Source organism: Pelodiscus sinensis, chromosome W, assembly GCF_052426305.1.
Source record: "Pelodiscus sinensis isolate ZL-2025 chromosome W, ASM5242630v1, whole genome shotgun sequence".
Taxonomy (NCBI): domain Eukaryota; kingdom Metazoa; phylum Chordata; order Testudines; family Trionychidae; genus Pelodiscus; species Pelodiscus sinensis.
The window spans coordinates 8,543,557-8,570,209 of record NC_143084.1 but is presented as its reverse complement, the minus strand read 5'-3'; the positions used below and the strand labels follow the sequence as shown (position 1 = coordinate 8,570,209).

General features: G+C 47.1%; 1 protein-coding gene across 4 annotated transcripts in view; it reads right to left on the bottom strand.

Annotated features, from left to right (window-relative positions):
* LOC112544843 (protein phosphatase PTC7 homolog) overlaps positions 1-26,653 on the bottom strand; it is a 95,425-nt gene that overhangs the window by 22,255 nt on the left and 46,517 nt on the right. Inside the window, exons 3-5 of one of the 4 annotated variants that reach the window (XR_016348227.1) lie at positions 21,314-21,512; positions 10,434-16,754; positions 1,663-10,171 (exon numbers count right to left, since the gene is read on the bottom strand). Coding sequence is in view for 2 of the 4 variants with exons in the window: in XM_075914699.2 (XP_075770814.1) it covers positions 16,631-16,754; positions 21,314-21,512 (323 nt within the window). In the remaining 2 variants the exon portion in view is untranslated. Of the gene's footprint in view, positions 1-1,662; positions 10,172-10,433; positions 16,755-21,313; positions 21,513-26,653 lie in introns of those variants that run through there. The other 3 variants (XM_075914699.2, XR_012898730.2, XM_075914700.2) reach the window with 3 other exon arrangements.

The window sequence follows — 26,653 nt, the reverse complement described above, 5'->3', positions numbered from 1 at the left end:
CCCCTTTCCCCTCCCTATCTACTGTAAAATAAAGACACCTGTTTTTGAAACAAAAACGTCTGTTTATTTAACATAACTGGGTGCGGGAAGGGAGGAATGAGGGTTGGAGAGGGGAGGGGGAAACCTGGGACGAGGGAGCTGGAAGGGGAGGGAAGGGAGGAAGGGAAAGGAAAGCTCAGGGGTGGGAGTCCGGCTGCCTCTCCCGTCTCGCCACACTGCGGGTCCGGGGGTGTCGGTGGGAAATGGTTGGGGGGGGGGCAGGAGGGACAGGGGGTGTGGAGGAAGCAGGAGGGGGAGCAGGAGGAGCAGGCGGAGCAAGAGGGGGAGCAGCAGGAGGAGGAAATGGGAAGTGGTCGAGCAGGCTCTGGAGGTGGCCTCGCAGGGCACGGCCCTGCTCCTCCAGGGCCTCCAGACTCCTCCGGCGCAGCCTCAGGTCCTCCTGGACCCAGTGGTCCTGGAGATGGAGCTGTCGATCCAGGAACCGGAGGTGCCGCCTCTGGTACTCCTCCTGGTTCCTGGCTGTCCTGCTTGCCCGGGCGCGGGCGGCTGCTGCAGGCGGGGTGGTGTGCCCTGCAGTCCCAGGTGCTGCGGCTGTGGTGCAACAAGACCAGCGGTCAATTACCCCAGGGGCCCAGGTGTGTGAAACCCAGCTCCCCTCTGCAAGGCCAGGGCCCCTGCAGGATCCCCAGCTGCTGCTCCGTGGTGGGCAAGGCCCAGGCGCACGGTCCGGGGCTCCCTCTCGCCCCAGCCCCCCGTACACATAAGGGGAACACGATGGTACTCACAGGTGGACGCCTCCCCGGCCTCAGATGACACAGGCGAGCGGCTCTGTGGGGTGCCTCGGGGGTCCCGGGTCCCGGGCAGGCTGGCGGCAGGCTCCTGGCTCTCAGAGCCCTCCTCCTCCTCCTCCGTCTCCAGGAGCGAGCCCTCTGCCCCGGGGTCAATCACGTCCCGGGGGACAGGGACGGCATGAGCCCCCAGGAGGTAGTCCAGGGCGTGGAAGTGGGGGCAGGCCTCTGGGTCGGCCCCTGGCTGGCAGGCCCGGGAGTAGGACTGCCGCAGGTCTTAGACCTTGCAGCGGACCTGCTCCCGGCTGCGCTGGTGGCCCCTGGCGGCCAGGCTGGCAGCCATGCGGCCGTAGACGGCCGCGTTCCGGTGGCTAGTGCGGAGATCATGGACATTGGAGGCTTCCCCCCAAACCTCGATGAGGTCCACGATCTCCGCACTTGACCAGGCGGGTGCCCACCTTTTGCGCCCCCGGGCAGGCTCCTGGGAGCCGCCAGGCTGGTCCTGGGGAGCAGTGGAGGGCTGGGAGCCCTCGGATGGCTGGCTCATCCTGTGGCAGGTGCAGGCTGTGCTGGCACGGGTGCTGGCAGCCTTGCAACTGGCACAAACTGTGTAGCCAGCCCGTGGCCCTTTAAGGGCTCCGGGGCCGGGAGGGGGGCAATAGAGTTTCCCTGGTGTTGGCCAGAGTGGCCACCAGGGAAACCTGGGAAGCCTTAGCCTCCCACTAGTTCGAATTAAGGGTCTACACAGCCCTTAATTCGAACTAGCTAGTTCGAACTAGGCTTAATCCTCGTAAAATGAGGTTTACCTAGTTCGAACTAAGCGCTCCATTAGTTCGAATTAAGTTCGAACTAACGGAGCGCTAGTGTAGCGCCTAGGAAAGTGAGTTCAAACTAACGTCCGTTAGTTCGAACTAACTTTGTAGTGTAGACATACCCATAGTGACTGCTGTTGCAGTAGTCCTTGTAGCTGTGTCTGCTGCATCAAGTGCAGCTTGCAGGGCTATCCGTGATATTATCCAGCCTTCTGAAACAAGAGCCTGAAACTGTGCCTTTTTACTGTCAGGGAAATCTTCAATAAAAGTCTTGAATTTTGTATAATTATTGAAGTCGTATTTACTTAATAAAGCTGCATAGTTCGCCACTCTCATCTGAAGAGTGGCTGAGGCATAAACCTTCTTTCCGAACATATCCAGGCGTTTATTGTCCTTTTTGGATGGGGTGGAACGATTTTGTTGTTTGTTCCTCTGCTGTGCAGCGTCTACGATGAGGGAGTTGGGTGGGGGGTGGGAAAAAAAGGAATTGAGAACCGTTAGGGGGGACATAATATTTTCGGTCAGCTTTCCTGCATGTTGGGAGGATAGATGCAGGTGTTTGCCATAGTGTTTTAGCGAGCTCCAGGATGGCTGGATTAATATGGGCTGGGCTGAAGGATGTTAGTGACTTCATGTTGAGAGAGCTGAATTTCTTCCATAGATATATTTAAATTGATAGCAACTCTTTTAAATAATTCTTGAAAAGAGGAGAGATCATCGGAGGCATGAGTGACATGTGGTAGCAATGTCTGTTCCATGGTGGAGGCTGCGTTTGAAAGTAATAGAGATGTAGAAGCTGACATAGGAGAGCAATGACTTTCACAGTCAGTTCCCCTCATGGAGGTGTGGGGTGATAAGTTTAAGGGAGAGCAGGGCTTTGCCATGTGCTTGGTCTTGCATGGTTTCTTTTTATATTGTTGAGGTGGTTGATTGAACATTTGCCACTGTGGGGGGCAAAGCATAGGCGGTGGCATCCAAAAATAAGGAGCCCAGGGAGCCATTTATGCTCTAAAAAAGCCCTGTTGCTGATAAGCAGACTGTATAGAGCCCTCCCTATACGGCTGAGGTGAAAAGGCAGGTAAGCACTCTTCCTCATCCTCAGAGAGGGCAGAGAGGAAGTCAGAATAATCAGAGAATGGAGATTGAGGATGTATGTTATCAGTTAAATTATGCGACTGTGAAGTGGGGAAAATTGCCAGGTCTTTGTGACTAATGAGGGGAGTATGCTCTGGTAACTGTAAACAATTCCCCCCCCCCCCCATAGCTCTCCTCTGAGGTGTTGCCCCGGTAATGGGAGAGGGGGGCCAGCACGCAGCAGTTGGTCTGTGAGGGGATTCCTCAATGCTGTGCTAGGAGCGGGAAGAGCTCCTATAGCCAGTGGGAGGGCAGTGCAAGCACTGCTGAGTCAGACAGCGCAGAACGTGAGGCAGGCAGGGGGGAGACCTGTTGCCTCAGTAAGGGCAGTCTTTTTTACATTTTTATTGCCCCTTTTTGTACTCGCATGAGGTTCCTGGGCGGTCAAACGTGCTCAGGTGGTTATTGCCTGAGCAGTGTGTCTTTCTCCCCTCAGCGTGCCGCTGTCTGGGCTGCTGGTTCAGAGAGCTCGCCCCTGCCTTTGATGGCTTAGGGGACGTTTGCCTCATAGGTGCATTGGTCAGACCTATTGTGTCTGTCCTTGTCACAATAGGACATTTTAATTCGTAGCTCTCTGTCTTCATGTGCTTTCAGCTTAGCGCAGTGGGAGACAGGCATTATGTTCTTGCAGAGCCCGCAGCTTTAAAGCCGAGTGGCTAAAGACAGCAGTTCAAGACTGCTGTGGTTTTTTTTTTTAAACCTAGCTCTAAACAAGTGGAATAACTAACTATTAACCATAAAACTGTAAAGGTAAGCTAATTCTAAGAACAACTGTTTGAAGAAAGGGATTTGTGAGAAGTCTTTGCGGAGCAGGAGAGTTCCGTCTGAAGCCAGGAGCAGTGGAAAGGAACTGAAGGGAGGGGGGCTGTGCATGCGTGATAGTACTGAGGGAGGCTCATGCACGGCCCCCGATACATTGCTGAGAGAAAAATCCGTCGGAAAGCGCTGGGGCGCTCAACACCTCATGGAGCACCCCCAGTAATGCTTCTCAACAAAGAACCTTCTGATCTCTTTCTGTCTTGACATCAGATACAGACACGAGCAGTCTGCCTGATGCTTCTTTATTGAGACTGTTCTTCCCTGCTAACCAGAGAAGGGCGGCCGGCAGAGTTATAGTTTTAAAGTGCTTGCTCACAAATGCTAGAAGTCTAAATGAGACGGGTGAACTAGAGTGCCTTGTAAAGGAGGATATTGATATAATAGGCATCAGGGAAACTTGGTGGAATAAGAACAGTCAATGGGACATGGTCATACCAGGGTACAAAATATATCAGGAGGACAGAACAGTTCATGCTGGTGGGGGAGTGGCACTAGACGTGAAAGAATATGTAGAATCAAATGAAGTAAAAATCTTAAATGAGCCAAAATGTTCCATAGAATCTCCATGGATAGTAATTCCATGCTCCAATAACAAGAATATAGCAGTAGGGATATATTGTCGACCACCTGACCAGGACAGTGCTAGTGACTGAAATGCTAAGGGAGATTAGAGAGGCTACCAAAATAAAAAAAACTCAATAATAGTGGGAGATTTCAACTATGCTCATATTGACTGGGTACATGTCACCTTAGGACAGGATGCAGAGATAAAATTTCTTGATACTTTTAATTTTAGAAAGGGGAGCCACACAAAAATGAGGAGGTTAAACAGAAATTAACAGGTACAGTGACCAAAGTAAAATCCCTGCAAGCTGCATGGAAACTTTTCAAAGACACCATAAGAGAGGCCCAACTTAAATGTATATCTCAAATTTAAAAAACACAGTATGGCTACGGTTACACTATTAGTTTTGCCACAAGAGTCTATGCAAATGAAGCGCAATTAACATTTTCCCGCGCTTCATTTGTATACTCTTTCATTCCCTTTTTGTGCTAGGTGTTTTTGTGCAAAAACAGGCAGTGTGGCCGTGGCCATTTTGCACAAACCCCCCTTTTTCCGCAAGATCCTTATACCTCTCCGGGACAGGCATAAGAGTGGAGAGGGAGGGCCCAGGGCCCCCTACCCCACCACACCCTTATGCCCTGACAAGGGGCATTAGAGACTCAGCCGCTGGGCCATATTGACTCCCAGACTGGGGGAGCTAGAGACTAGGCCGCTGGGCCACATTGACCCCCAAGGGGCGTGGGATGCACCAGCCCCATGACAGTATGTAAGATCTTGACCACAGTTTCTGTTAAGAATCTTTCACATATGCCCAAACTGTACGGGCCTGGTCTGAGGCCTAGCTAAGACAACTAGGTTTAGAGGATAAAATAAAAAAGAACAAGTTAAAAATCACCTAGAAATGTTAGATGCCTGCAAGTCACCAAGGCCTGATGAAATGCATCCTAGAATACTCAAGGAACTGATAGAGGAGGTATCTGAGCCTCTAGCTATCATCTTTGGAAAATTATGGGAGACACAAGAGATTCCAGAAGACTGGAAAAGGGCAAATATAGTGCCCATTTATAAAAAGGGAAATAAGAACAACCCAGGAAACTACAGACCAGTTAGTTTAACTTCTGTGCCAGGGAAGATAATGGAGCAGGTGTAGCAGAAAGCTAAACCCATCTCCATTGAGTAAGAATGAAACTGCACGCCCCACGTTTAAGTCTGCAACTTCCGAGAATTGCTGTACTTGTTGTATAAGCGCTATTGTATGCTGTACCAAGCCTTATTTGGTAATGAACCAAGCTTGAGAAGGAAGTTAAGAGCAAAGTTAAAATAGCCAATTATGTTTTAGCAAGCCATTTAAGACAGTTTTAAGAGTCTATATAAGAAGTTAACTAGCCAACGCCCGGGCTCGGCTTTGCTTTGAGCACTGAGCTCCTTGGCCGAACATTGTTTGCAAACAATAAAATTGAGTTGGACCCAGCCTAAAAGTGTGAGACTCTTCTGTGGGCAAATTAGACTAGCCTCCAGGGGACGAACCTTGCAATTTATGCAACACGGGTAATTAAGGAAATCATCTGTAAACACTTGGAAGGTGGCAAGGTGATAGGGAACAGCCAGCATGGATTTGTAAAGAACAAATCGTGTCAAACCAATCGGATAGCTTTCTTTGGTAGGATAATGAGTCTTGTGGATACGGGAGAAGCGGTGGATGTGGTATACCTAGACTTTAGTAAGGCGTTTGATATGGTCTCGCATGATATTCTTATCAATAAACTAGGCAAATACAACTTAGATGGGGCTACTATAAGGTGGGTGCATAACTGGCTGGATAACTATACTCAGAGAGTAGTTATCAATGGTTCACAATCCTGCTGGAAAGGTATAACAAGTGGGGTTCCGCAGGGGTCTGTTTGGGACTGGCTGTCTTCAATATCTTCATCCACGATTTAGATATCGGCATAGAAAGTACGCTTATTAAGTTTGCAGATGATACCAAGCTGGGAGGGGTTGCAACTGCTCTGGAGGATAGGGTCATAATTCAAAATGATCTGGACAAATTGGAGAAATGGTCTGAGGTAAACAGGATGAAGTTTAATAAAGACAAATGCAAAGTGCTCCACTTAGGAAGGAACAATCAGTTTCACACATACAGAATGGGAAGCGACTGTCTAGGAAGGAGTACAGCAGAAAGGGATCTAGGGGCTATAGTGGACCACAAGCTGAATATGAGTCAGCAATGTGATGCTGTTGCAAAAAAAGCAAACATGATTCTGGGATGTATTAACAGGAGTGTTGTGAGCAAGACGCGAGAAGTCATTCTTCCGCTCTACTCTGCGCTGGTTAGGCCTCAGTTGGAGTATTGTGTCCAGTTCTGGGCACCACATTTCAAGAAGGATGTGGAGAAATTGGAGAGGGTCCAGAGAAGAGCAACGAGAATGATGAAAGGTCTAGAGAACATGACCTATGAGGGAAGGCTGAAAGAATTGGGTTTGTTTAGTTTAGAAAAGAGAAGATTGAGGGGGGACATGATAGCAGTTTTCAGGTATCTAAAAGGGTGTCATAAGGAGGAGGGAGAAAACTTGTTCATCTTGGCCTCTAGGGATGGAACAAGAAGCAATGGGCTTAAACTGCAGCAAGGGAGGTTTAGGTTGGACATTATTCCAGTGTTTGACTACCTTCCTAAATTGCCCAGGGAGATTGTGGAATCCCCATCTCTGGAGATATTTAAGAGTAGGTGTGACAGGGCGGCCCCACCCCGCACTCGAGCTCAAGGAGTCCACCTGACCCAGGTGGCTGAGTGGGCCTGTCAGGGTGCAAGCCCCCTATCGTGCCTCAGTGCCCCCTGACTGTCCTCATCTAGCCCCTCTCAGGGCAAGTTACAGTCTGTATGGGTTGCTCATCATTGGCATCGGGGTTGTCTCAACTGCCCTGCTTACCTAGGCTGCATCATGATCCGCCTCCAAACCAGGGCTTTGTCTCCAGCCCCTAGCCAGGGGGAGTCTTGGCTGGCCCTCTTCCAGCCATTGCTGGCTATCCCCCAGCTTGTCTCCCTCCAAGGAACTCCTGCTTCCTCTGCAGTCAGCTCTCCACTGGCCCCCTAAGCAAACTGTGCTACCCTATTTATAGCTGATAGCTGGGCTCTCATTAGCCCAACAGCTTCAGCTGGTCCCTCTATTCCCACCCTGACTCAGGGCCTGAGTCCTGGTCTTAAAGGGCCAGTGCAGGGCAGGCACCCTGTCACAGGGCCCCACCCCCGAAGCTCAGGTACAAAAGACCTCCGAAGGACAAGGAGCTGCTGCCCGACCTCTAGAGTGGCAACTGCTGCAACCAGAGCGAGAGGCACTGGACCAGCTAACCAAGCCGCTACCCACCTTGGGCTGAGCCCGACCACAACACAGACTACACCATCCAACTCCCCTAAACACGGGCACCGCACCCGCTGCATAAGAACATAAGAACGGCCGTACTGTGTCAGACCAAAGGTCCATCTAGCCCAGTAGCCTGTCTGCCAACAGTGGCCAGCACCAGGTGCCCCAGAAGGGGTGGACCGAAGACAATGATCAACCAATTTGTCTCCTGCCATCCATCTCCAGGCTCTGACAAACAGAGGCCAGGGACACCATTTTATCCCCTGGCTAATAGCCTTTTATGGACCTAACCTCCATGAATTTATCTAGCTTCTCTTTAAACTCTGTTGTAGTCCTAGCCTTCACAGCCTCCTCTGGCAAGGAGTTCCACAGGTTGACTACACGCTGTGTGAAGAAGAACTTTTAAACCTGCTACCCATTAACTTCATTTGGTGTCCTCTAGTTCTTCTATTATGGGAACTAATAAATAACTTTTCTTTATCGGCCCTCTCCACACCACTCATGATTTTATAGACCTCTATCATATCCCCCCTCAGTCTCCTCTTTTCTAAACTGAAAAGTCCCAGTCGCTTTAACTTAACCTGTCTTCATATGGGACCCATTCCAATCCCCTAATCATTTTAGTTGCCCTTTTCTGAACCCTTTCTAAGGCCAAAATATCTTTTTTGAGGTGAGGAGACCACAGCTGTACACAGTATTCAAGATGTGGTCATACTATAGTTTTATACAGGGGCTGTAAGATATTCTGTGTCTTATTCTCTATCCCTTTCTTAATAATTCCTAGCATCCTATTTGCCTTTTTGACCACCGCAGCACACTGTGTGGACGTTTTCAGAGAACTGTCCACAATAACTCCAAGATCTCTTTCCTGATTTGTCGTAGCCAAATTAGCCCCCATCATACTGTACGTATAGTTGGGGTTATTTTTTCCCAACGTGCATGACTTTACACTTACCCACATTAAATTTCATTTGCCATTTTGTTGCCCAATCACTCAGTTTGGTGAGATCTTCTTGGAGTCCCTCACAGTCTGCTTCTGTCTTGACTATCCTAAACAGTTTGGTATCATCCGCAAACTTTACCACCTCACTGCTTACCCCTTTCTCCAGATCATTTATGAGTAAGTTGAACAGGATTGGTCCCAGGACTGACCCTTGGGGGACACCACTAGTTACCCCTCTCCATTCTCAAAATTTACCATTTATTCCTACCCTTTGTTTCCTGTCTTTTAACCAGTTCTCAATCCATGAAAGGACCTTCCCTCTTATCCCATGGCAATGTAATTTACACAAGAGCCTTTGGTGAGGGCGTGCAATTCCAGCCCCCTCTCTAGCCCCTTCTCCCCTGCTTCCCAGACCGAAACTAAAACTCTCCTCCAGCCCTGCCCTCAGCCAGGGGTTCGACCCCGCCTTCCTCCCTTTGTCTCTCTCCCTAGGAGGCAACCTGTCGGACAGGTTGTGAGACCCTTGCCTAGTGACTCATCTGCTGTCTTGTTGGGCCGTACTACAAATAGCCGCCAGTGGAGGTCACCCACAGCCCACTGCCCAAACCCAGCAACCAGCAAGGCACCATCACCACACCACACTGGGTTACACAGCAGACAGCACCCCCCACTACGTCACAGAGGGACCTTGTCAAAGGCTTTCTGAAAATCTAAGTATACTATATCTACTGGTTCCCCCTTGTATGCATGTTTATGAACCCCTTCTAAGAACTCTGGGGGTATGTCTACACTACAAATTTAATTTGAACTAACAGCCGTTAGTTCGAATTAACTTTAATAGCGGCTATACAGTTATGTAAAATAAAAGAGATTTTTTTTTTTCAAACAGGTGTCTTTATTTGACATTAGGAAGGGGGGTTAGGGAGGGGAAAGGGGAAGGAGGGGAGGGTGGAAGAAAGCCCCAGTGGGGCATGCAGGGAGAGTTCAGTCCTCCTCCACCAGGAAGCTCTCCCGCAGGGCTTCCCGGGTCTGGACGGCCCCCCGCTGGGCCTCCTGGATGGCGGCGGTGCGGGGCTGCGCATACTGGCCAGTCATGCGGTCAGCCTCAGCCATCCAGGCTGGCAGGAAAGCCTCCCCCTTCCGCTCACATAAATTGTGCAGCACACAACATGCTGCCACCACGGGAGGGATATTGTGCTCGGCAAGGTCAAGGCGGGTGAGAAGGCACCTAAACCATGCTTTCAGGCGTCAGAAGGCCCCCTTCACCATGATGCGGGCCCTGGTGAGCCTGGCATTGAAGGCCTGCTGGGAGGGGTTGAGGTGTCCCGTGTAGGGCTTCATTAGCCAGGGCTGTAGGGGGTAGGCTGCATCCCCCACCAGGCAGACGGGAATGTCCACGTCCCCGACCCTGATGTGGCGGTCGGGGAAGAAGGTCCCGGCATGCAGCCTCCAGCACACGGAGGAGTTGCGGAACACCTGTGTGTCGTGTGCCTTGCCGGACCAGCCCACATTAATGTCCGCGAACTGGCCCCGGTGGTCAGACACGGCCTGCAGGAGCACGGAGAAGTACCCCTTGCGGTTGATGTACTGGGAGGCCTGGTGTTCCGGGGCACGGATGGGGATGTGCGTCCCATTGATGGCCCCCCCCGCAGTTGGGGAAGCCGAGGGCACCCGAACCCCTGGATGATGGCGTTCGGGTCGGCGAAGCGGACCACCCTGCGGAGCAGCACCCTGTTGATGACCTTGACTGCCTGCAGGGAAACACACCAAACTGTGAATCACTGGGGTGCCCGGGTGGCTGGGAGTGTTCGTTCCCTGGCACTGCCCCGAGACCCACTCCCAGAAGCAACCCCCGCTGCAATTCTGGCCGCAGCAGGCGGCGTGTAGTAAGGCCGGGACAGACTGAACCCTCCTGTGCGGGGCACTTTCGCCTCCTCCCCGTTTTCCCTGGGGCGGCCCATCCCCTCCTTGCAGCTCCCCTCCCCCCTGCCCAGTGGCCGGTGAGTGCCGTACCTTCACAAGCACTGCTCCGACGGTGGATTTCTCCACGCCAAACTGGTTCCCGACGGATCGGTAGCTGTCTGGCGTGGAGAGCTTCCACAGGGCGATGGCCACACGCTTCTGGAAGGGGATGGCAGGCCTCATGCAAGTGTCCCGTCGCCGCAGAGCAGGGGCGAGCTACTCGCAGAGCTCCAGGAAGGTGTCCTTCATCCTGAAGTTCTGGGTCCACTGTTGGTCTCCCCAGCACTCCAGGACGATGCGGTCCCACCAGTCGCTGCTGGTGTCCAGACGCCAGATGCGGCGGGGCACACTGGCATCCGGGTGCTGCTGCGGCTCCTCCACGGCCCCCAGGGAGGCGGGGCAGGGGGCTGACGTGCACCAGATGGTGCCAGGCAGCCTCCAGCCATTGCTGGCAGGCTTGCAGCAGCAAGTCCAAAAACTGGAGCAGAATGCCCAGGGCGAGCTCTGGCTCCAAGGTGCCAACTGTGGCGACGTCCCAATGGGAACCACCGACACAGGCAGGTGGAGAGGAAAACGCTTTTCTGTCCCTCGGCGAGGTAGGCAAGCAAGCAAAAAAGCTGAGAACCGGCTGTCCAGGGGGGTCCCTTTAAGCACAAGCCTCAGATAGCCTTAGACAGCCACAGAAAACAACTACTGACCTGATGCCCTGCCGGAACCTGTTTCAGCTGCCCTTAAATGCGACCCAGCGTCCGATCAGTGTGGACGTGCTATTTCGAATTAGCAAAATGCTAATTCGAATTAGTTTTTGAGTCTAGATGCGTTATTTCGAATTAGCTTATTTCGAATTAACTAATTCGAAATAAGTTTGTTCGAATTAGCGCTGTAGTGTAGACATACCCTAATAGATTAGTAAGACATGATTTCCCTTTACAGAAACCATGTTGACCTTTGCCGAACAAATTATGTTCTTCTATGTGCCTAACAATTTTATTCTTTACTATTGTTTCGACTAATTTGCCTGGTACTGAAGTTAGACTTACCGGTCTGTAATTGCCAGGATCACCTCTAGAGCCCTTTTTAAATATCGGTGTCATGTTAGTCGATCGTCTAGGGGACCCACTGTTTTTTTAGCAGGCTTCCTGCTTCTAATGTACTTAAAAAACATTTTGCTATTTCTTTTTGAGTTTTTGGCTAGCTGTTCCTCAAAATCTTTTTTTTGCTTTTCTTATTACATTTTTACACTTGATTTGACAATGTTTATGTTCCTTTCTATTTATCTCACTGGTATTAGACTTCCACTTCTTAAAAGATGCCTTTTTGTCCCTCACTGCTTCTTTTACATGATGGTTAAGCCACGGTGACTTTTTTAGGTCTTAATATGTTTGTTTTTTAATTTGGGGTATGCATTAAAGTTGGGCCTCTATTATGGTGTCTTTAAAAAGTTTCCATACAGCTTGCAGGGATTTGGCTCTAGTCACTGTGCCTTTTAATTTCTGTTTAACTAACCTCCTCATTTTTGTGTAATTCCCCCTTTTGAAATTAAATGCCAGAATGCTGGACTGCTGAGGTGTTCTTCCCACCACAGGAATGTTGAATGTTATTATATTATGGTCACTATTCCCAAGTGGTCTTGCAACGGTTATCTCCTGGACCTGATCCTGCGCTCCACTCAGGACTAAATCGAGAATTGCCTCTCCCCTTGTGGGTTCCTGTACCAGCTGCTCCAAGAAGCAGTCATTTACGCTATTGAGAAATTTTATCTCTGCTTCTCTTCCTGAGGTGACATGTACCCAGTCAATATGGGGGTAATTAAAATCCCCCATTATTATAGAGTTCTTTATTTTGGTAGCCTCTCTAATCTCCCTCAGCATTTCAATGTCAGTATCGCTGTCCTGGTCAGGTGGTCGGTAATATATCCCTACTGCTAATTGCTTATTATTGGAGCATGGAATTACTATCCATAGCGATTCTATTGAACATGTTGATTCATTTAATATTTTTATTTAATTTGATTCTACGTTATCTTTCACATACAGTGCCACTCGGCCACCCACACGGCCTGCTCTATCTTTTCGCTATATATAGTTCACCCATCTTATTAGTCAGACTCCTAGCATTTGTGTACAAGCACTTTAAAAATTTGCCACTGCTTATTTGTCTGCCCTTCCCTGATGCATTGGATTCCTTTGGATGCGGTTGTTTGTCTGCTCTGGCCCATGGTTTGCCCTCTCCCCTCCTCTCTTTCTGACTACAGCTTAGAGAATCTCTATCAATGGATTCTCCTCTAAGAGAAGTCTCCCTCCGATTCACGTGCATCTCTGCACCAATCGGCTTTCCCCCATCTCTTAGTTTAAAAACTGCTCTACGGCCTTTTTAATGTTTAGTGCCAGCAGTCTGGTTCCACCCTGGTTTAGGTGGAGCCCATCCTTCCTATATAGGCTCCCCCTCTCCCAAAAGTGTCCCCAGTCCCTAATAAATCCAAACCCCTCTTCCCTACACCATCGTCTCATCCACGCATTGAGACTCTGAAGCTCCGCCTGCCTACCTGGCCCTTTGTGTGGAACTGGAAGCATTTCCGAGAATGCCACCATAGAGGTCCTGGATTTCAGTCTCTTTCCTAGCAGCCTAAATTTGGCCTCCAGGACATCTCTCCTACCCTTCCCTATGTCATTGGTACCTACATGTACCACGACCACTGGCTCCTCCCCAGCACTACACATAAGTCTGTCTAGATGCCTCGAGAGATCCACAACCTTCGCACCAGGCAGGCAAGTGACCATACGGTTCTCCCGGTCATCACAAACCCAACTATCTATGTTTCTAACGATCGAATCACCCACTACTAACACCTGCCTCTTCCTAACTGGCATCCCCTCCCCCTCAGAGGTATCCTCAGTGCGAGAGGATACCGCAGCATCCTCTGGGAGGAGGGTCCCAACTACGGGATGGTTTCCCTCTGCTCCCATTGAATGCTCTTTTCCCTTGAGACTTTCATCCTCCTTAAGAGCACTGGGGCTCTCAGACTGGAGGTGGGACAGTACTACAGTGTCCCGGAAAGACTCATCAACATATCTCTCTACCTCCCTTAGCTCCTCCAGTTCAGCCACCCTGGCCTCCAAAGCCCGAACTCGGTCTCTGAGGGTCAGGAGCTCCTTGCAACGGGTGCACACATACGCCACCCGCCCACAGGGCAGGTAATCATACATGTTACACTCGACACAATAAACAGGATAGCCCCCACTCTGCTGCTGGGCTTCTGCCTCCATTTTTCTAATGAATAAGTTTAAGTATAAACTGGGATTCTTTTTACACCTCTGGAATATAGATTATTCTAAGAGTTATGTTTTAAAGAAGGTCAGAAGTCACTAGTGCCCTCTAACCTCCCTCTCCAAACTCTCCTGTTAGCTGTTCCTGGTCGCCGAGTATAGCTCTGGTAGCCCCTCCCCCTGACTGAGGCGCAGCCAATTAACAGAGGCTTCTAGATTTCAAACCTTTTAGAAGCGTGTCACGAATTCACCTCGCTTCCCCCCCCCCTCCCCGCCCCAAGTCCGTGTGGGATGGGGTCCTCGCGTTAACTGCACGGAGGCTCCTATCCCTAGCTTTATTCTGGGCTTGCGCCGTAAAGGGGGCTCGGTACGGTCCACGCCCAGGTAGTTGGGAAAGACCAACCTACCACCCAGCAAGCCCCCCTAGATCCCCGTGGTTGGTGCAGGATCACCTGCTGTCTGGGGTGGGGAGAGCTCGGCACCCGCTGGGGGGTTACTCACAGCCTCCCCGGTCTATCGGCGTGTTGTCGATGTAGGTGTCCCCGGACGTCGCGGCCCCGGGCCTCGTGAGGGCCCCGGGGTCTCCGGTCTTCCGGTGAGCTCCCAGCAGCCCCTGCCGAGTCGGCCCCTCAGGCCGCCCGGGCGCGGTGCTTCGCGCCTGCCCCTGCCGGCTTCGGCGCCTTACTCCGCTGCCCTGTACCTCCAGCTGTCCCCTCCCCCTCCTCAGGCGCCGCCGTCGCCGCCCTGTAGCTCCCGCCGCACGCCTCCGCCCGTTTGCGGGGACTCTCGTGCCGGTCCGCCGCCTCCTGCCACTTCCTCCTCCTCCCAGCTGGTCTGGCCGCTTTTTAAATGCGGTGCGCAAGCCTGTGCGCATGCACCGCACCGCCGGGGGAGTGAGTCAGTCTCTCCTCCCTGCCCCTGGATCGCGGGGCTGTCCGCGGGAGTGCACGGGGCCGAGGGTGCCCCGTCACAAAGCTCCTTCAAACAAACCAACCAACCAACCAAACCAAACCAAACAAAACAAATCAAACAGACAAACACAAGCTCAGCACACTGCAAATAACTCCCTCACACACAAACACACACTCCAGACAGCCACTTACCACAAGGGTCCCGTTTTTACTCCTCTTTTACCTGGAGAACTCCCTCTCCAAACTCTCCTGTTAGCTGTTCCTGTTCGCGCTGGTACAGGTAAAAAATAACCCTAACTATACATACAACATGACGGGGACTAATTGAGCTACAACTACCTATCTTGGTGTCATCATGGATAGTTCTCTGAAAACATCCACTCAGTGTGCAGCAGCAGTCAAAAAACCAAACAGAATGTTAGGAATTATTTTAAAAAAGGGATAGAGAATAAGACAGAATACCTTATTGCCTCTACATAAAACCATAGTACGCCCACATCTTGAATACTGCGTACAGATGTGGTCGCCTCATCTCAAAAAAGATATATTGGCACTAGAAAAGGTTCAGAAAAGGGTTTGGAATGGGTTCCATACGTAGAGAGGTTAAAAAGACTTGGGCTTTTCATCTTAGAAAAAAAGGAGACCAAGGGGGGGGGGGGGTAGAATAGAGGTCTATAAAATCATGACTGATGTGGAAAAGTGAATAAGGAAAAGTTATTTACTTATTCCCACAATAGAATCATAGAATAATAGGACTGGAAGGGACCTCAAGAGGTCATCGAGTCCAGCCCCCCGCCCTCAAGGCAGGACCAAGCTCCACCTACACCATCCCTGACAGATGTCTATCTAACCTGTTCTTAAATATCTCCAGAGAGGGAGATTCCACCACCTCCCTTGGCAATTTATTCCAATATTTGACCACCCTGACAGTTAGGAATTTTTTCCTAATGTCCAATCTAAACCTCCCCTGCTGCACTTTAAGCCCATTACTCCTTGTCCTGTCCTCAGAAACAAAGAGGAACAAATTTTCTACAAAGAGGAACAAATTTTCTACAAATTTTCAAACAAAGAAGAACTAGGGGTCACGAAATGAAATTAATAGGCAGCAGGTTTAAAACAAACAAAAGGAAGTTTTTCTTCACTCAGCGCACAACCTGTGGAACTCCTTGCCAGAGGATGCAGTGAAGGCTAGAACTTTAACAGGGTTCAAAAAAGAGCTAGATAGATTCATGGAGGTTAGATCCATCAGTGGCTATTAGCCAGGATGGGTAGGAATGGTGTTCCTGGCCTCTGTTTGTCTGGAAATGGATGACAGGGGAGGGATCACGTGATGATAACCTGTTGTGTTCCCTTTCTCTGGGGCATCTGGTATTGGCCACTGTCAGCAGACAGGATACTGGGCTAGATGGACCTTTGGTTGGACCCAGTATGACCGTTCTTACGGTTGTTTAACATTTTTTTCCTCACAGTACCCATTAAGCAAATTACACAAGACATTATAAAACTCTTGTCTACAGCATGCCCAATCTCGACTAAGAATATGAGGTTTTAAAAAACAAAAACCTAACCAAGCCATAGCTTTAGATTGAAACAAGGCCTTTCAGATTTTAATGTTGTTCAGAAAAAAAGGAGGAAAGATGAGAAATTTCAAGCAAGTGTTCTGAAAATTCTTTGAGCATCTCCAAGTCACTCTGTCTACAAGGCAGCCACTTAGGATCTTATCCCTGAGATAGAGAGATAATCAGCAGACAAGCCTCTCTTGAAACCAAAATATGAAATGATACTGAAAAGTTAGTAAGGAAAAAATAGCTTCCTCAAAGACGCTCAGACAGGCGGATACTAATTTGTATACCACATTTTCTTCTTTTAGAGCTGAATTATATTGTATTTTCAAGCTCAACAATTATGTCACCCAAGATAAAGTTGTTTAATACAATAGAGTACTCATTCGATAGTTACATACAAAAGCTGCTCTTGGATCATTTAAGAGAAAGTAATTTTTGCCTATTATTCGTATTACAGATGAGTTACGGGAATGAAATGCAACTGCACACACTTCATTTTCAGTTACCTTCAGCTTTTTTAGTTCCTGCAGAATCATATAGTCAGGCATGTTGTCAAAAAGTCCATCTGTTGCTGTCAGAATAATGTCTCCTAGCTGAACATCAAAAGTAGTACTGTCAGCAGCATCCGGGCTGTGAAGATAACACCACCATGTCAAAGAAATGGACACTAGCTTATGCTAATGGTACCAAACCTTGTTCAACTACAGCATGAATAGGTTTCGCAAATCACTGGTGTTATTAAATTATTTTCTGGAAAAATACAGCCAGAATAACAGAAGTATGATCACAAACAGGGAGCATCAGAAACACCACACCATAGAATTGCACTGAAAATGCCTGATTAGGACAATTCTTCAGTTTAATATATTTTGTAAATATGTCTTTGTTGTAACCATTAGGAAGTACTGCAGTTTGTTGAGGTTTTCTTCTCACTCCCACTTAAATATGTAGAACGGGCTATAACTAAAAGGGTAATTTACCATTGAAATGGCAAGCCTGCTTACTGGATAATGAAGCACCTTTTATTGTGAAGGATCCCAAAGTATTTCAGATATCTGGGTACATCATCACTAACAATGGGCAGTAGCCGGATGGTTCAGTGGTATATAATATAGAGAAGGAAGTATTTATTTTGGTATAGACAAGATCTTCCTGGGAGATTTTAGGATAAAAACGACATAGCATACCATTACTAGAAGGATGCAGGGCTGTAATTTGAACTTGCAGTTTCAGAAAGGTTAGTATTTCAAACTAGACTTTTAGATCACTTGACTCTTTCCCCGGATAGAACCAATTTAACATTAAGCTTAGTCGATAGAAGAAAGATACTAATATTTATTCTCACGTTTAGGCTACGTCTAGACTGCAGGCTTCTTTCGGAAGACGCTTTTCCGGAAGAGATCTTCCAGAAAAACTTCTTTCGAAAGAGAGTGTCCACACAGCAAAAGCGCATTGAAAAAAGCAATCTTTTTTGAAAGCATCCAATCAATGTGGACGCTATCTATCTCGCATTTAAGTTGTGATTACTATGGATGGAGTGGCCGCCAGGGCACCTGTGCTTTTTCCTGGAGGACTCTTCTTTCGGGAAAAAAACCCTCTTCCCCGTCCACACACCCCTTTTTCCAAAATAGCTCTTTCAGAAAAAGGCTTCTTTGTTGTAGAAAGAGGTTTACCACGGTCGGAAAACCCCCTGCATTCTTCCGACTTTGTGTTGAAAGAACACAATTGCAGTGTGGACGTAAGTGTATTTTTACTGGAAAAAACGGCCGTTTTTCCGGAAAAAACTCTGCAATGTAGACATAACATTAATTGCAAAGGTAATTAAGGGTAAGAGTGCAAGAGACTTAGTGAACTGATACAACCATGAGTCAGAGTGGAAGTGTGGGCATTTTAAAACTGATTCATCTCACACTTTCCTTATTCCATGGTGACTCAGTCTTTGTTTTTCTAATTTCCAAGAATGTTATTCTGACAACTCTTTTTGTGCTACTTTTATCTTTTCGCCCAATGGACTGTACTTTTGAAGATACCTAGATCTCACTCAAGAAATAGAACTATTTACAGTTATTGTGCAATAAAGAGTGGATTTTTAAAGTGCAAGGATTTCAAACTCCTATGACAGCTTTCCTCTCTTCACTCTTTGTATACTTTCCTACAATTAAAACTATACAGTAGTTGGCACTACTCCCAAACATCCTCAAAATAACTTTTTTGGTATTAAAAAATCATAAAGCCCAAACTTTGCCCCATTTGGAGTCTACAACCTCAGAACAAGGACTTGGGATTCATACTGCATTCCCTGGACACAGCTCTGTCACTTTCTATATTCAGGATTTATTTATTTATTTTTTTAAAAAAAGAGCACTTTAATGAGTCTATAATCTTTGACTTAAGAAATTTAACTTGTACAATGTTTAAATAAAAATACCACCAAACCAGTCAAGAAAAAGCATTTCCTTTATTCTATTACAAAAACAGCCCAAAAGCAGACAGACATTAGACAAGGAGACATACCTTGCACTTTTAGATTTCACTAGTGAGGTGTCATTTTTCTAAACTAATGAATAATCATCTCTGAAATACATATTGCTTTGAAGTCATGTCCTCTGCTTTGAAATTACTAGTTTCTATTGGCTAGGGTATACTTCTATAGCACAGTGGCGTAGCAAGGGGGGGGGGGACAGTTGCCCCCGGGCGCCATGCAGCGGGGGGGGCGCCAATTTAGCCGCCAAAAGTTATGTTGACAGCCAGACAGTGGAGGGAAGGACGGCACTAGGACCCCGCGGGCGCCAGCTGCTTCCACACCTGCAGGAAATCGAAAATGAGTGCGAACCCCCCCATGCGGGTGGGCTCACAGGGCGGGGGTTCAGGCTGAGCAGGTGCAGAATGCAGCTGGCGCACAGGCCTCATCTGCGACTACAACCCCCATTGGGCCACAGCGGCTGGGTCTTCGCCTGTAGCTCACCCCTCCAAGAAACCGCAGCCGCCAATTGGCCAGCGGGCACGTCAGTCTGGCTGGAAGCAGAACAGCCCCATGCGCCGGAGGGAGCCCCACATGGCGGCAGAACAGGCAAGGGGGGGATCCAGCTGGGGGCGGTTCTTTTTTGAAATGTACATTCTTATTTTTGCTGACTTAGAAATAAACATCAAATACATAAGTAACAAATGATTGGGGGGGGGGGGCGGCGCAAAATTTGCCTTTGCCCCCAGGCACATAACACCCTTGCTATACCACTGCTATAGCATTCCCATCTCTGAGCTCAATGTTCTGCCAAAATGGAGTTTTGATCATTTTGACTGAACACAGTGTGCTGCTGGAAACTTAGCTGTACTGAAATGCAAGCTGCAATCACACACTTCCCTGTTCTGTTCCTCAAGTATTCACTACCTCACTGCCCGGCTATGTATGTTAGTGTATTCCTAATCAGTCCCAAACGATGCATGGGGGTTAGGAAGGACAACTTGCAATAAGATAAGGCACTATTCTAATATACAACAACCTGAACACACTATATTTGACTTAAATCAAATGAAAAAAAGTGTTATACATTAGGCCAGCTTTGCTTGCTAGCTAGTAGGGTTATAATACACAGTGCACTATGTCCATCTTTAATTTGCATCTCACTGCAGATATGTTGTAGCCAGATGCCTGGCAGCTACTTTTATATGCTTCAGTATTTTTCCAGATAATGGCATCATATGTACTTTACATAAGTTCCATCAAGTAATGCTCACCGTTTAGCAAAAAAGCTTTAAGACATAAAATATTTTATGCTACTGCCCCTGATCCTATTACTTTTACTTAGTTCAAAAAAAGAGAAAGAGATCATGCACCAAATATTGACTCATTAGTAGGCCAAAATATTAACTTGCATTTAAAGCTCCTACAAATGCTGCCAAATAAAGAGGCAGCAGCTAAAAGTTATTTGTGTTGCAAGAATGTTAAGAGCTCAACTTAAACCACAGAAGCAATGGATTTTATCATGAAGGTTACAACCTTAATTCTCCTGTTGTGTCCAGATATTGCAGCACATGACAGGTGAAGTCATTTCTAGGACCTAGACCTTAAGTGGAGACATGTGTGTACAGAAAGAGGTATATTTGTATTTTCATCAGAAAAGTTAATAAGCAAGTCCCCTTGAGGATATCGGAAACACTTAATACTCAGTGTGCACCTAACCTTACAGAAAGGAATCACCTGCATGTAATCAGATCACTCTTACTCTGAGCAGAGATTAGGCCGGGGTGGGCAATAATTTTTGATTGGGGGTTGGGGCACTCCAAGATTTTGGAAAGTGGTCAAGGGCAGGGGCTGCACTCTTCCATGATATTAATGGAAGAGGTGCGGGTGCAGAAGGGAACTTGGCGTAAGGGATTGAGGTGCAGGAGGGGTGTGGGGTATGGGAGGGAGTTTGGGTGAAGTACGCAGTTGTGAACTGGGGCATGGGACTGGGGTGCAGGGTCTGGGAGGGCGTATGGGTTCAGCTTATGGAGGGTAGGGGCAGGAGTGGGGGACAGAGGTTTGGGGGGAGGGAGGGGCTGGGGTGCAAGAGGCAGGCTCTGGCCAGGAGACTTAGCTGGGTGACTCCCAGCCAGCAGCCCAGCACATTTCTCAGGCAGCCTCCCTGCCTGCCCGCACCTGCACAGTCTGCAAGGGCCACGTACATCTGCAAATAGGAGTGAGGAAGAGGTGCTTTGTGTGCTGCCTGTTGTTCAAACAGGCAGCTCTCATTGGCTAGAAACTGGCCGATGGGATTGTGCTGGGGGCAGCACATGAAGCCTCTCCACCCTCTCCCCAGCTCACAGCAGTGAAACACAAATGGCCTGGCAGCTGCTTTTCTGAGCAGCATGCAGGGGCAGGTGGGGCAAGCAGGGAGTCTTCCTGAGGCTCCCAGCTGCATCCGCGGGCCGGATCTGGTGGCTTGGCTGGCCAAATCTGGCCCACAGACCGTATTTTGCCCAGCCCTGGATTAGGCCGTGGCAACAGCCTACAGTGTATGGTAAATTTAGGTCTGTGAAATATTTAGACTAGGTTGAAGACAAGCAGGTGGGGAAGGGGATTCACCTTTCAAATAGAATTATTATTAAAAGCCCATATGCTAAGTTTCAGTATAAAGACCAGAAGCATGTATCCTTTGAAGACAATCTCAAGTTCTTGATCCATGTTTCTGATTAATTCCCCATCTCACCTATCACTTAAGACGACTCCCTCTGCTTCTGGTGGAGCTATTGACAGCTGGAATGGAGTGTTGAAGTAATGCTGCTGTTCATCAGACCGATGTACTATTTCTCCTCCTCTGACTAGTAAAAAACCAGAATCTCCTAAGTTTGCCGTATGTAAACGATGACTTGTTCTGTCCAGAACTACTATGCAAGCTGTACTGCTTCCTAGAAAAAAATTAACTCTATTAACTCAAGATCACCATATAGATTACAAAATCTATTCTTCACTAGATTTTCTTCTTAGACCAGCTGTTCAAATACCTATCATTGTTGGGGGGAAAAAAAACCCACCACAACCCAACAACCTGCACCCGCCCCCCCCCCCCAACAGAATTCCTGTTAATACAAAGTGAATATGCATTAAGAGTAGGAACAAAGTACTGAGATTTCTGCAATTGTTTCCACTCCTAGCTACAGATTTATTTGTACAAAATTTACTTATCTGGCTTTGATTTCTCTCATTACATTGTGTGCTATATTCCAATACATTTCCATCATTTAGGTGTTGGTATGTAAGAATAGTCTCCTATAGGAGAAACTAGATTGAATAATGAAACCATGATTAGTGTGATGCTATTGATAGTATTTTGTAAACAGATGCCTGAGGTACATCCTTCACATCAAATGGTAAGACTTTGTCACAAATGAGGAGCTTTGGAACAGAGCAGGACAAAAATCACTTGACGATCAAATCAAGAGACGAAAGTGGGGATGGCTAGGTCACACTCTCAGAAAAACCATCATCCAGCATAGTCTGTCAAGCTCTCACATGGAACCAGCAAGGAAAACGTCAAAGAGGAAGACCTCGGACAACGTGGAGAAGATCTACTGAGATTGAAGGACAACAACCGGGGTACTCCTGGAGTTAGCTAGAAGTTTTGTCTCAAGACAGAGTGAAGTGGAGGAGACGTGTAGATGACCTATGCTCCACTTGGAGTACAAGGGTTTAAGAAGACACCAGTGGTGGGTAAACATTGTTTACCGTTGGCCATGTGCAGGGTTGCCAGATTCTGCTGGTTTCATTCCATGTAGGCTTTTTTCCCTACTGCTATTATTAAAGGTGACATGCATGTAAAGCAAGGGCACATGAAGTGAGGTGCATGCCGATTGCACACTGCATATAGCAGCACTTTGGATGCAGAGGGAGTGAATGGCTCACAATGTTATCAGCACACCCTGCAAATTCTAGGTACACAAACACAGTTAGCAGAACTACCCTATCTCAGGAGACCATATTGGTTATAGCAACCTTGCGACCCACTGAGATCAAGGAGCTCACTAGCCTAGGGTGCCCATTGCTGACCTACACTATGCTAGGTGGTGGTGTCTGTATGCTTTCATTCACAGCTAAAAATAATTGGCATAGAGTAAATAGATTATCTGGTGACCACTTTCATTATTGTTCCACTATTGGTGGCAGAACAAACATGCTCCTTTAAAGACAAAAAACTTTGAAAGACTGGCTCCAAAGGAGGCCTGATTAATAAACCATACAATGTAATTCATTCAGAAGTAAGTGCATTGCTTTAGAGCTTGAGAAATTAGCTCCAATATTTAAACAAATACCTGCAGGCACTGTTTGCTGCTTAGACACTTTATAGCTGGCTGACCAACATCCCAACAACTGGGAAAGTTTTGATAACAGCATATGCCAAGTTTTTAATTAGGACTATCAGAAGTTCATTCAAACATCATCACTTGTTCTGTAACTAATATTACTAATATTTCATAGACTCATAGACTCATAGACTTTAAGGTCAGAAGGGACCATTATGATCATCTAGTCTGACCCCCTGCACAGTGCAGGCCACAAAATCTCACCCACCCCTCCTAGAATAATCCTCTCACCTATATCTCAGATATTGAAGCCTTCAAATACTTTGAAGACCCCAAGATGCAGAGAATCCTCCAGCTGTGATCTGTACCCCATGCTACAGAGGAAGGCGAAAAACCTCCAGGGCCTCTGCCAATCTACCCTGGAGGAAAATTCCTTCCCGACCCCAAATATGGCGATCAGCTAAACCCTGAGCATGTGGGCAAGACTCATCAGCCAAACACCCAGAAAGTTCTCTGTAGTAACTCCTATCATCCCTCCATTGACCTATTTCCCACTGATAATGAATGGTCAATTAGTTACCAAGATCATGTTATCTCATTAACCATCCCCTTCATAAACCCATCTAGTTTAATCTTGAAACCAGATAGATCTTTTGCCCCCACTACTTCCCTTGGAAGGCCGTTCCAGAACCTCACTCCTCTAATGGTTAGAAACCTTCATCTAATCTCAAGTCTAAACTTCCTACTAGCCAGCTTATATCCATTTGTTCTTGTGTCCACATTGGTATTAAACTTAAATAATTCCTCTCCCTTCCTGGTATTTATCCCTCTAATATATTTAAACAGTGCAATCATGTCCCCCCTCAGCCTTCTTTTGGTTAAGGTAAACAAGCCAAGCTCCTTGAGTCTCCTTTCATAAGACAGGTTTTCCATTCCTCGGATCATCCTAGTGGCCCTTCTTTGTACCTGTTCCAGTTTGAATTCATCCTTCTTAAACATGGGAGACCAGAACTGCACACAGTATTCCAAATGGGGTCTCACCAATGCCTTGTATAATGGCACTAACACCTCCTTATCCCTACTGGAAATACCTCGCCTAATACATCCCAAGATCGTATTAGCCTTTTTCACGGCCATGTCACAATGGCGGCTCATAGTCATTCTGTAATCAACCAGGACTCCGAGGTCCTTCTCCTCCTCCGTTACTTCCAACTGATGTGTCCCCAGCTTATAACTAAAACTCTTGTTATTAATCCCTAAATGCATAACCTTACACTTCTCACTATTAAATTTCATCCTATTGCTATCACTCCAATTTCCAAGATCATCCAGATCTTTCTGTATGATATCCCGATCCTTTTCTGAATTGGCAATAGCTCCCAACTTTGTGTCATCCGCAAATTTTATTAGGACACTTCCACTTTTGGTGCCAAGATCAGCAATAAAAAGATTAAATAAAATTGGCCCCAAAACTGATCCCTGAGGAACTCCGCTAGTAACCTTCCTCCAACCTGACAGTTCACCTTTCAGTATGACCCGTTGTAGTCTCCCCTTTAACCAGTTGCTTATCCACCTCTCAACTTTCATATTAATCCCTATCTTTTCCAATTTAACCAATAATTCCCCATGTGGTACTGTATCAAATGCCTTACTAAAGTCGAGGTAGATTAGATCCACTGCATTTCCTTTATCTAAAAAATCTGTTACTTACTCAAAAAAGGAGATCAGGTTGGTTTGGCACGATCTACCTTTTGTAAAACCATGTTGTAATTTGTCCCAATTGCCATTAGCCTCAATGTCTCTAACTACTTTCTCCTTCAAAATTTTTCCCAGGATCTTACATACTACAGATGTCAAACTAACAGGCCTACAGTTACCCGGGTCACTTTTTTTCCCTTTCTTAAAAATTGGAACTATATTAGCAATTCTCCAGTCAAATGGTACAACCCCTGAGTTTAGAGATTTATTAAAAATTTTTGCTAATGGACTTGTAAGTTCATGTGCCAGTTCCTTTAATATTCTTGGATGAAGACCATCTGGGCCCCCCGATTTACTCCCATTAAGCTGTTCGAGTTTGGCTTTCACCTCAGATATGGTAATATCTACCTCCTTATCCTCAGTCCCATTTGTTAACTTACCATTATCCCGAAGATCTTCATTAGCCTCATTAAAGACTGAAGCAAAGTATTTGTTCAAATATTGGGCCATTCCTAGATTATCCTTAACCTCCACTCCATCCTTAGTAATTAGTGGTCCTACTTCTTCTTTTTTTGTTTTTTTCCTATTTATATGGCTAGAAAACCTTTTACTATTGGTTTTAATTCCCTTTGCAAGGTCCAACTCTACCTGGGTTTGTCTACACTACCCTCCTAATTCGAAATAGGAGGGTAATGTAGTCATACCGCAATTGCAAATGAAGCCCGGGATTTGAATTTCCCGGGCTTCATTTGCATAAAGCCGGCCGGCGCCATTTTTAAATGCCGGCAGTTCGAACCCCGTGCCGTGTGGCTACACGCGGCACAGAGTAGCTAGTTCGGATTAGGCTTCCTAATCCGAACTAGCTGTACTCCTCATTCCACGAGGAGTACAGCTAGTTCGGATTAGGAAGCCTAATCCGAACTAGCTACTCCGTGCTGCGTGTAGCCGCGCGGCACGGGGTTCGAACTGCCGGCATTTAAAAATGGCGCCGGCCGGCTTTATGCAAATGAAGCCCGGGAAATTCAAATCCCGGGCTTCATTTGCAATTGCGGTATGACTACATTACCCTCCTATTTCGAATTAGGAGGGTAGTGTAGACATACCCCCTGACTTTTAGCCTTTCTCACTTTATCCCTACATGCTCTAACCTCAATAAGTCAGCTTTCTTTACTGATCCCTCCCATTTTCCAATCCTTATATGCTTTCTGCTTTTTCTTAATCACCTCTCTGAGATGCTTGCTCATCCAGCTTGGTCTAACACACCTGCCTATAATTTTTTTCCCTTTTCTAGGGATACAGGCTTCTGACAGCTTCTGCAACTTTAACTTAAAATAATTCCAGGCCTCCTCCACTTTAAGAGCCATAATTTCTTCAGTCCAATCAACTTCCCTAACGAATTTCCTTAATTTACTAAAGTTAGCCCTTTTGAAATCAAAAACCCTAGTCTCAGATTTATTTTTGTTTATCCTTCCATTTAATTTAAACTGAATTAGCTCATGATCACTCGAGCCAAGGTTGTCTCCTACAACCATTTCATCTATGAGGTCCTCGCTACTCACCAAAACCAAATCTAAAATAGCATCCCCCCTTGTTGGTTCAGCAACTACTTGATGAAGGAATTCATCAGCTATCACATCTAGGAAAATCTGAGCCCTATTACTATTACTAGCACTTGTTCTCCAGTCTATATCTGGAAAGTTGAAATCTCCCATGATTACACAGTTTCCATGAGTATTTACTTCATTAAAAACATTAAAGAGGTCTCTATCCATATCCAAATTGGATCCTGGTGGTCTATAACACACCCCAAGCACTATCCCAGGGGAGGATCTGATAGTTTTCTTCCCCAGTATTTATCTCTGGAGATCTTAAAAGTTATCTTGGTTTTGGTACACTAGGTTACTACTAAATTTCTTGTAAACACGTTTCTAATTACCATTCTAGATGGATTAACATGTAGAGTAAGGAAGGGAGGAATTCTATTTATGTCTGAGGGCACTGTGGCGTTTTCATTCATTCCAATCTAGCATCTTTAAAAAAGGGAAGGAGGA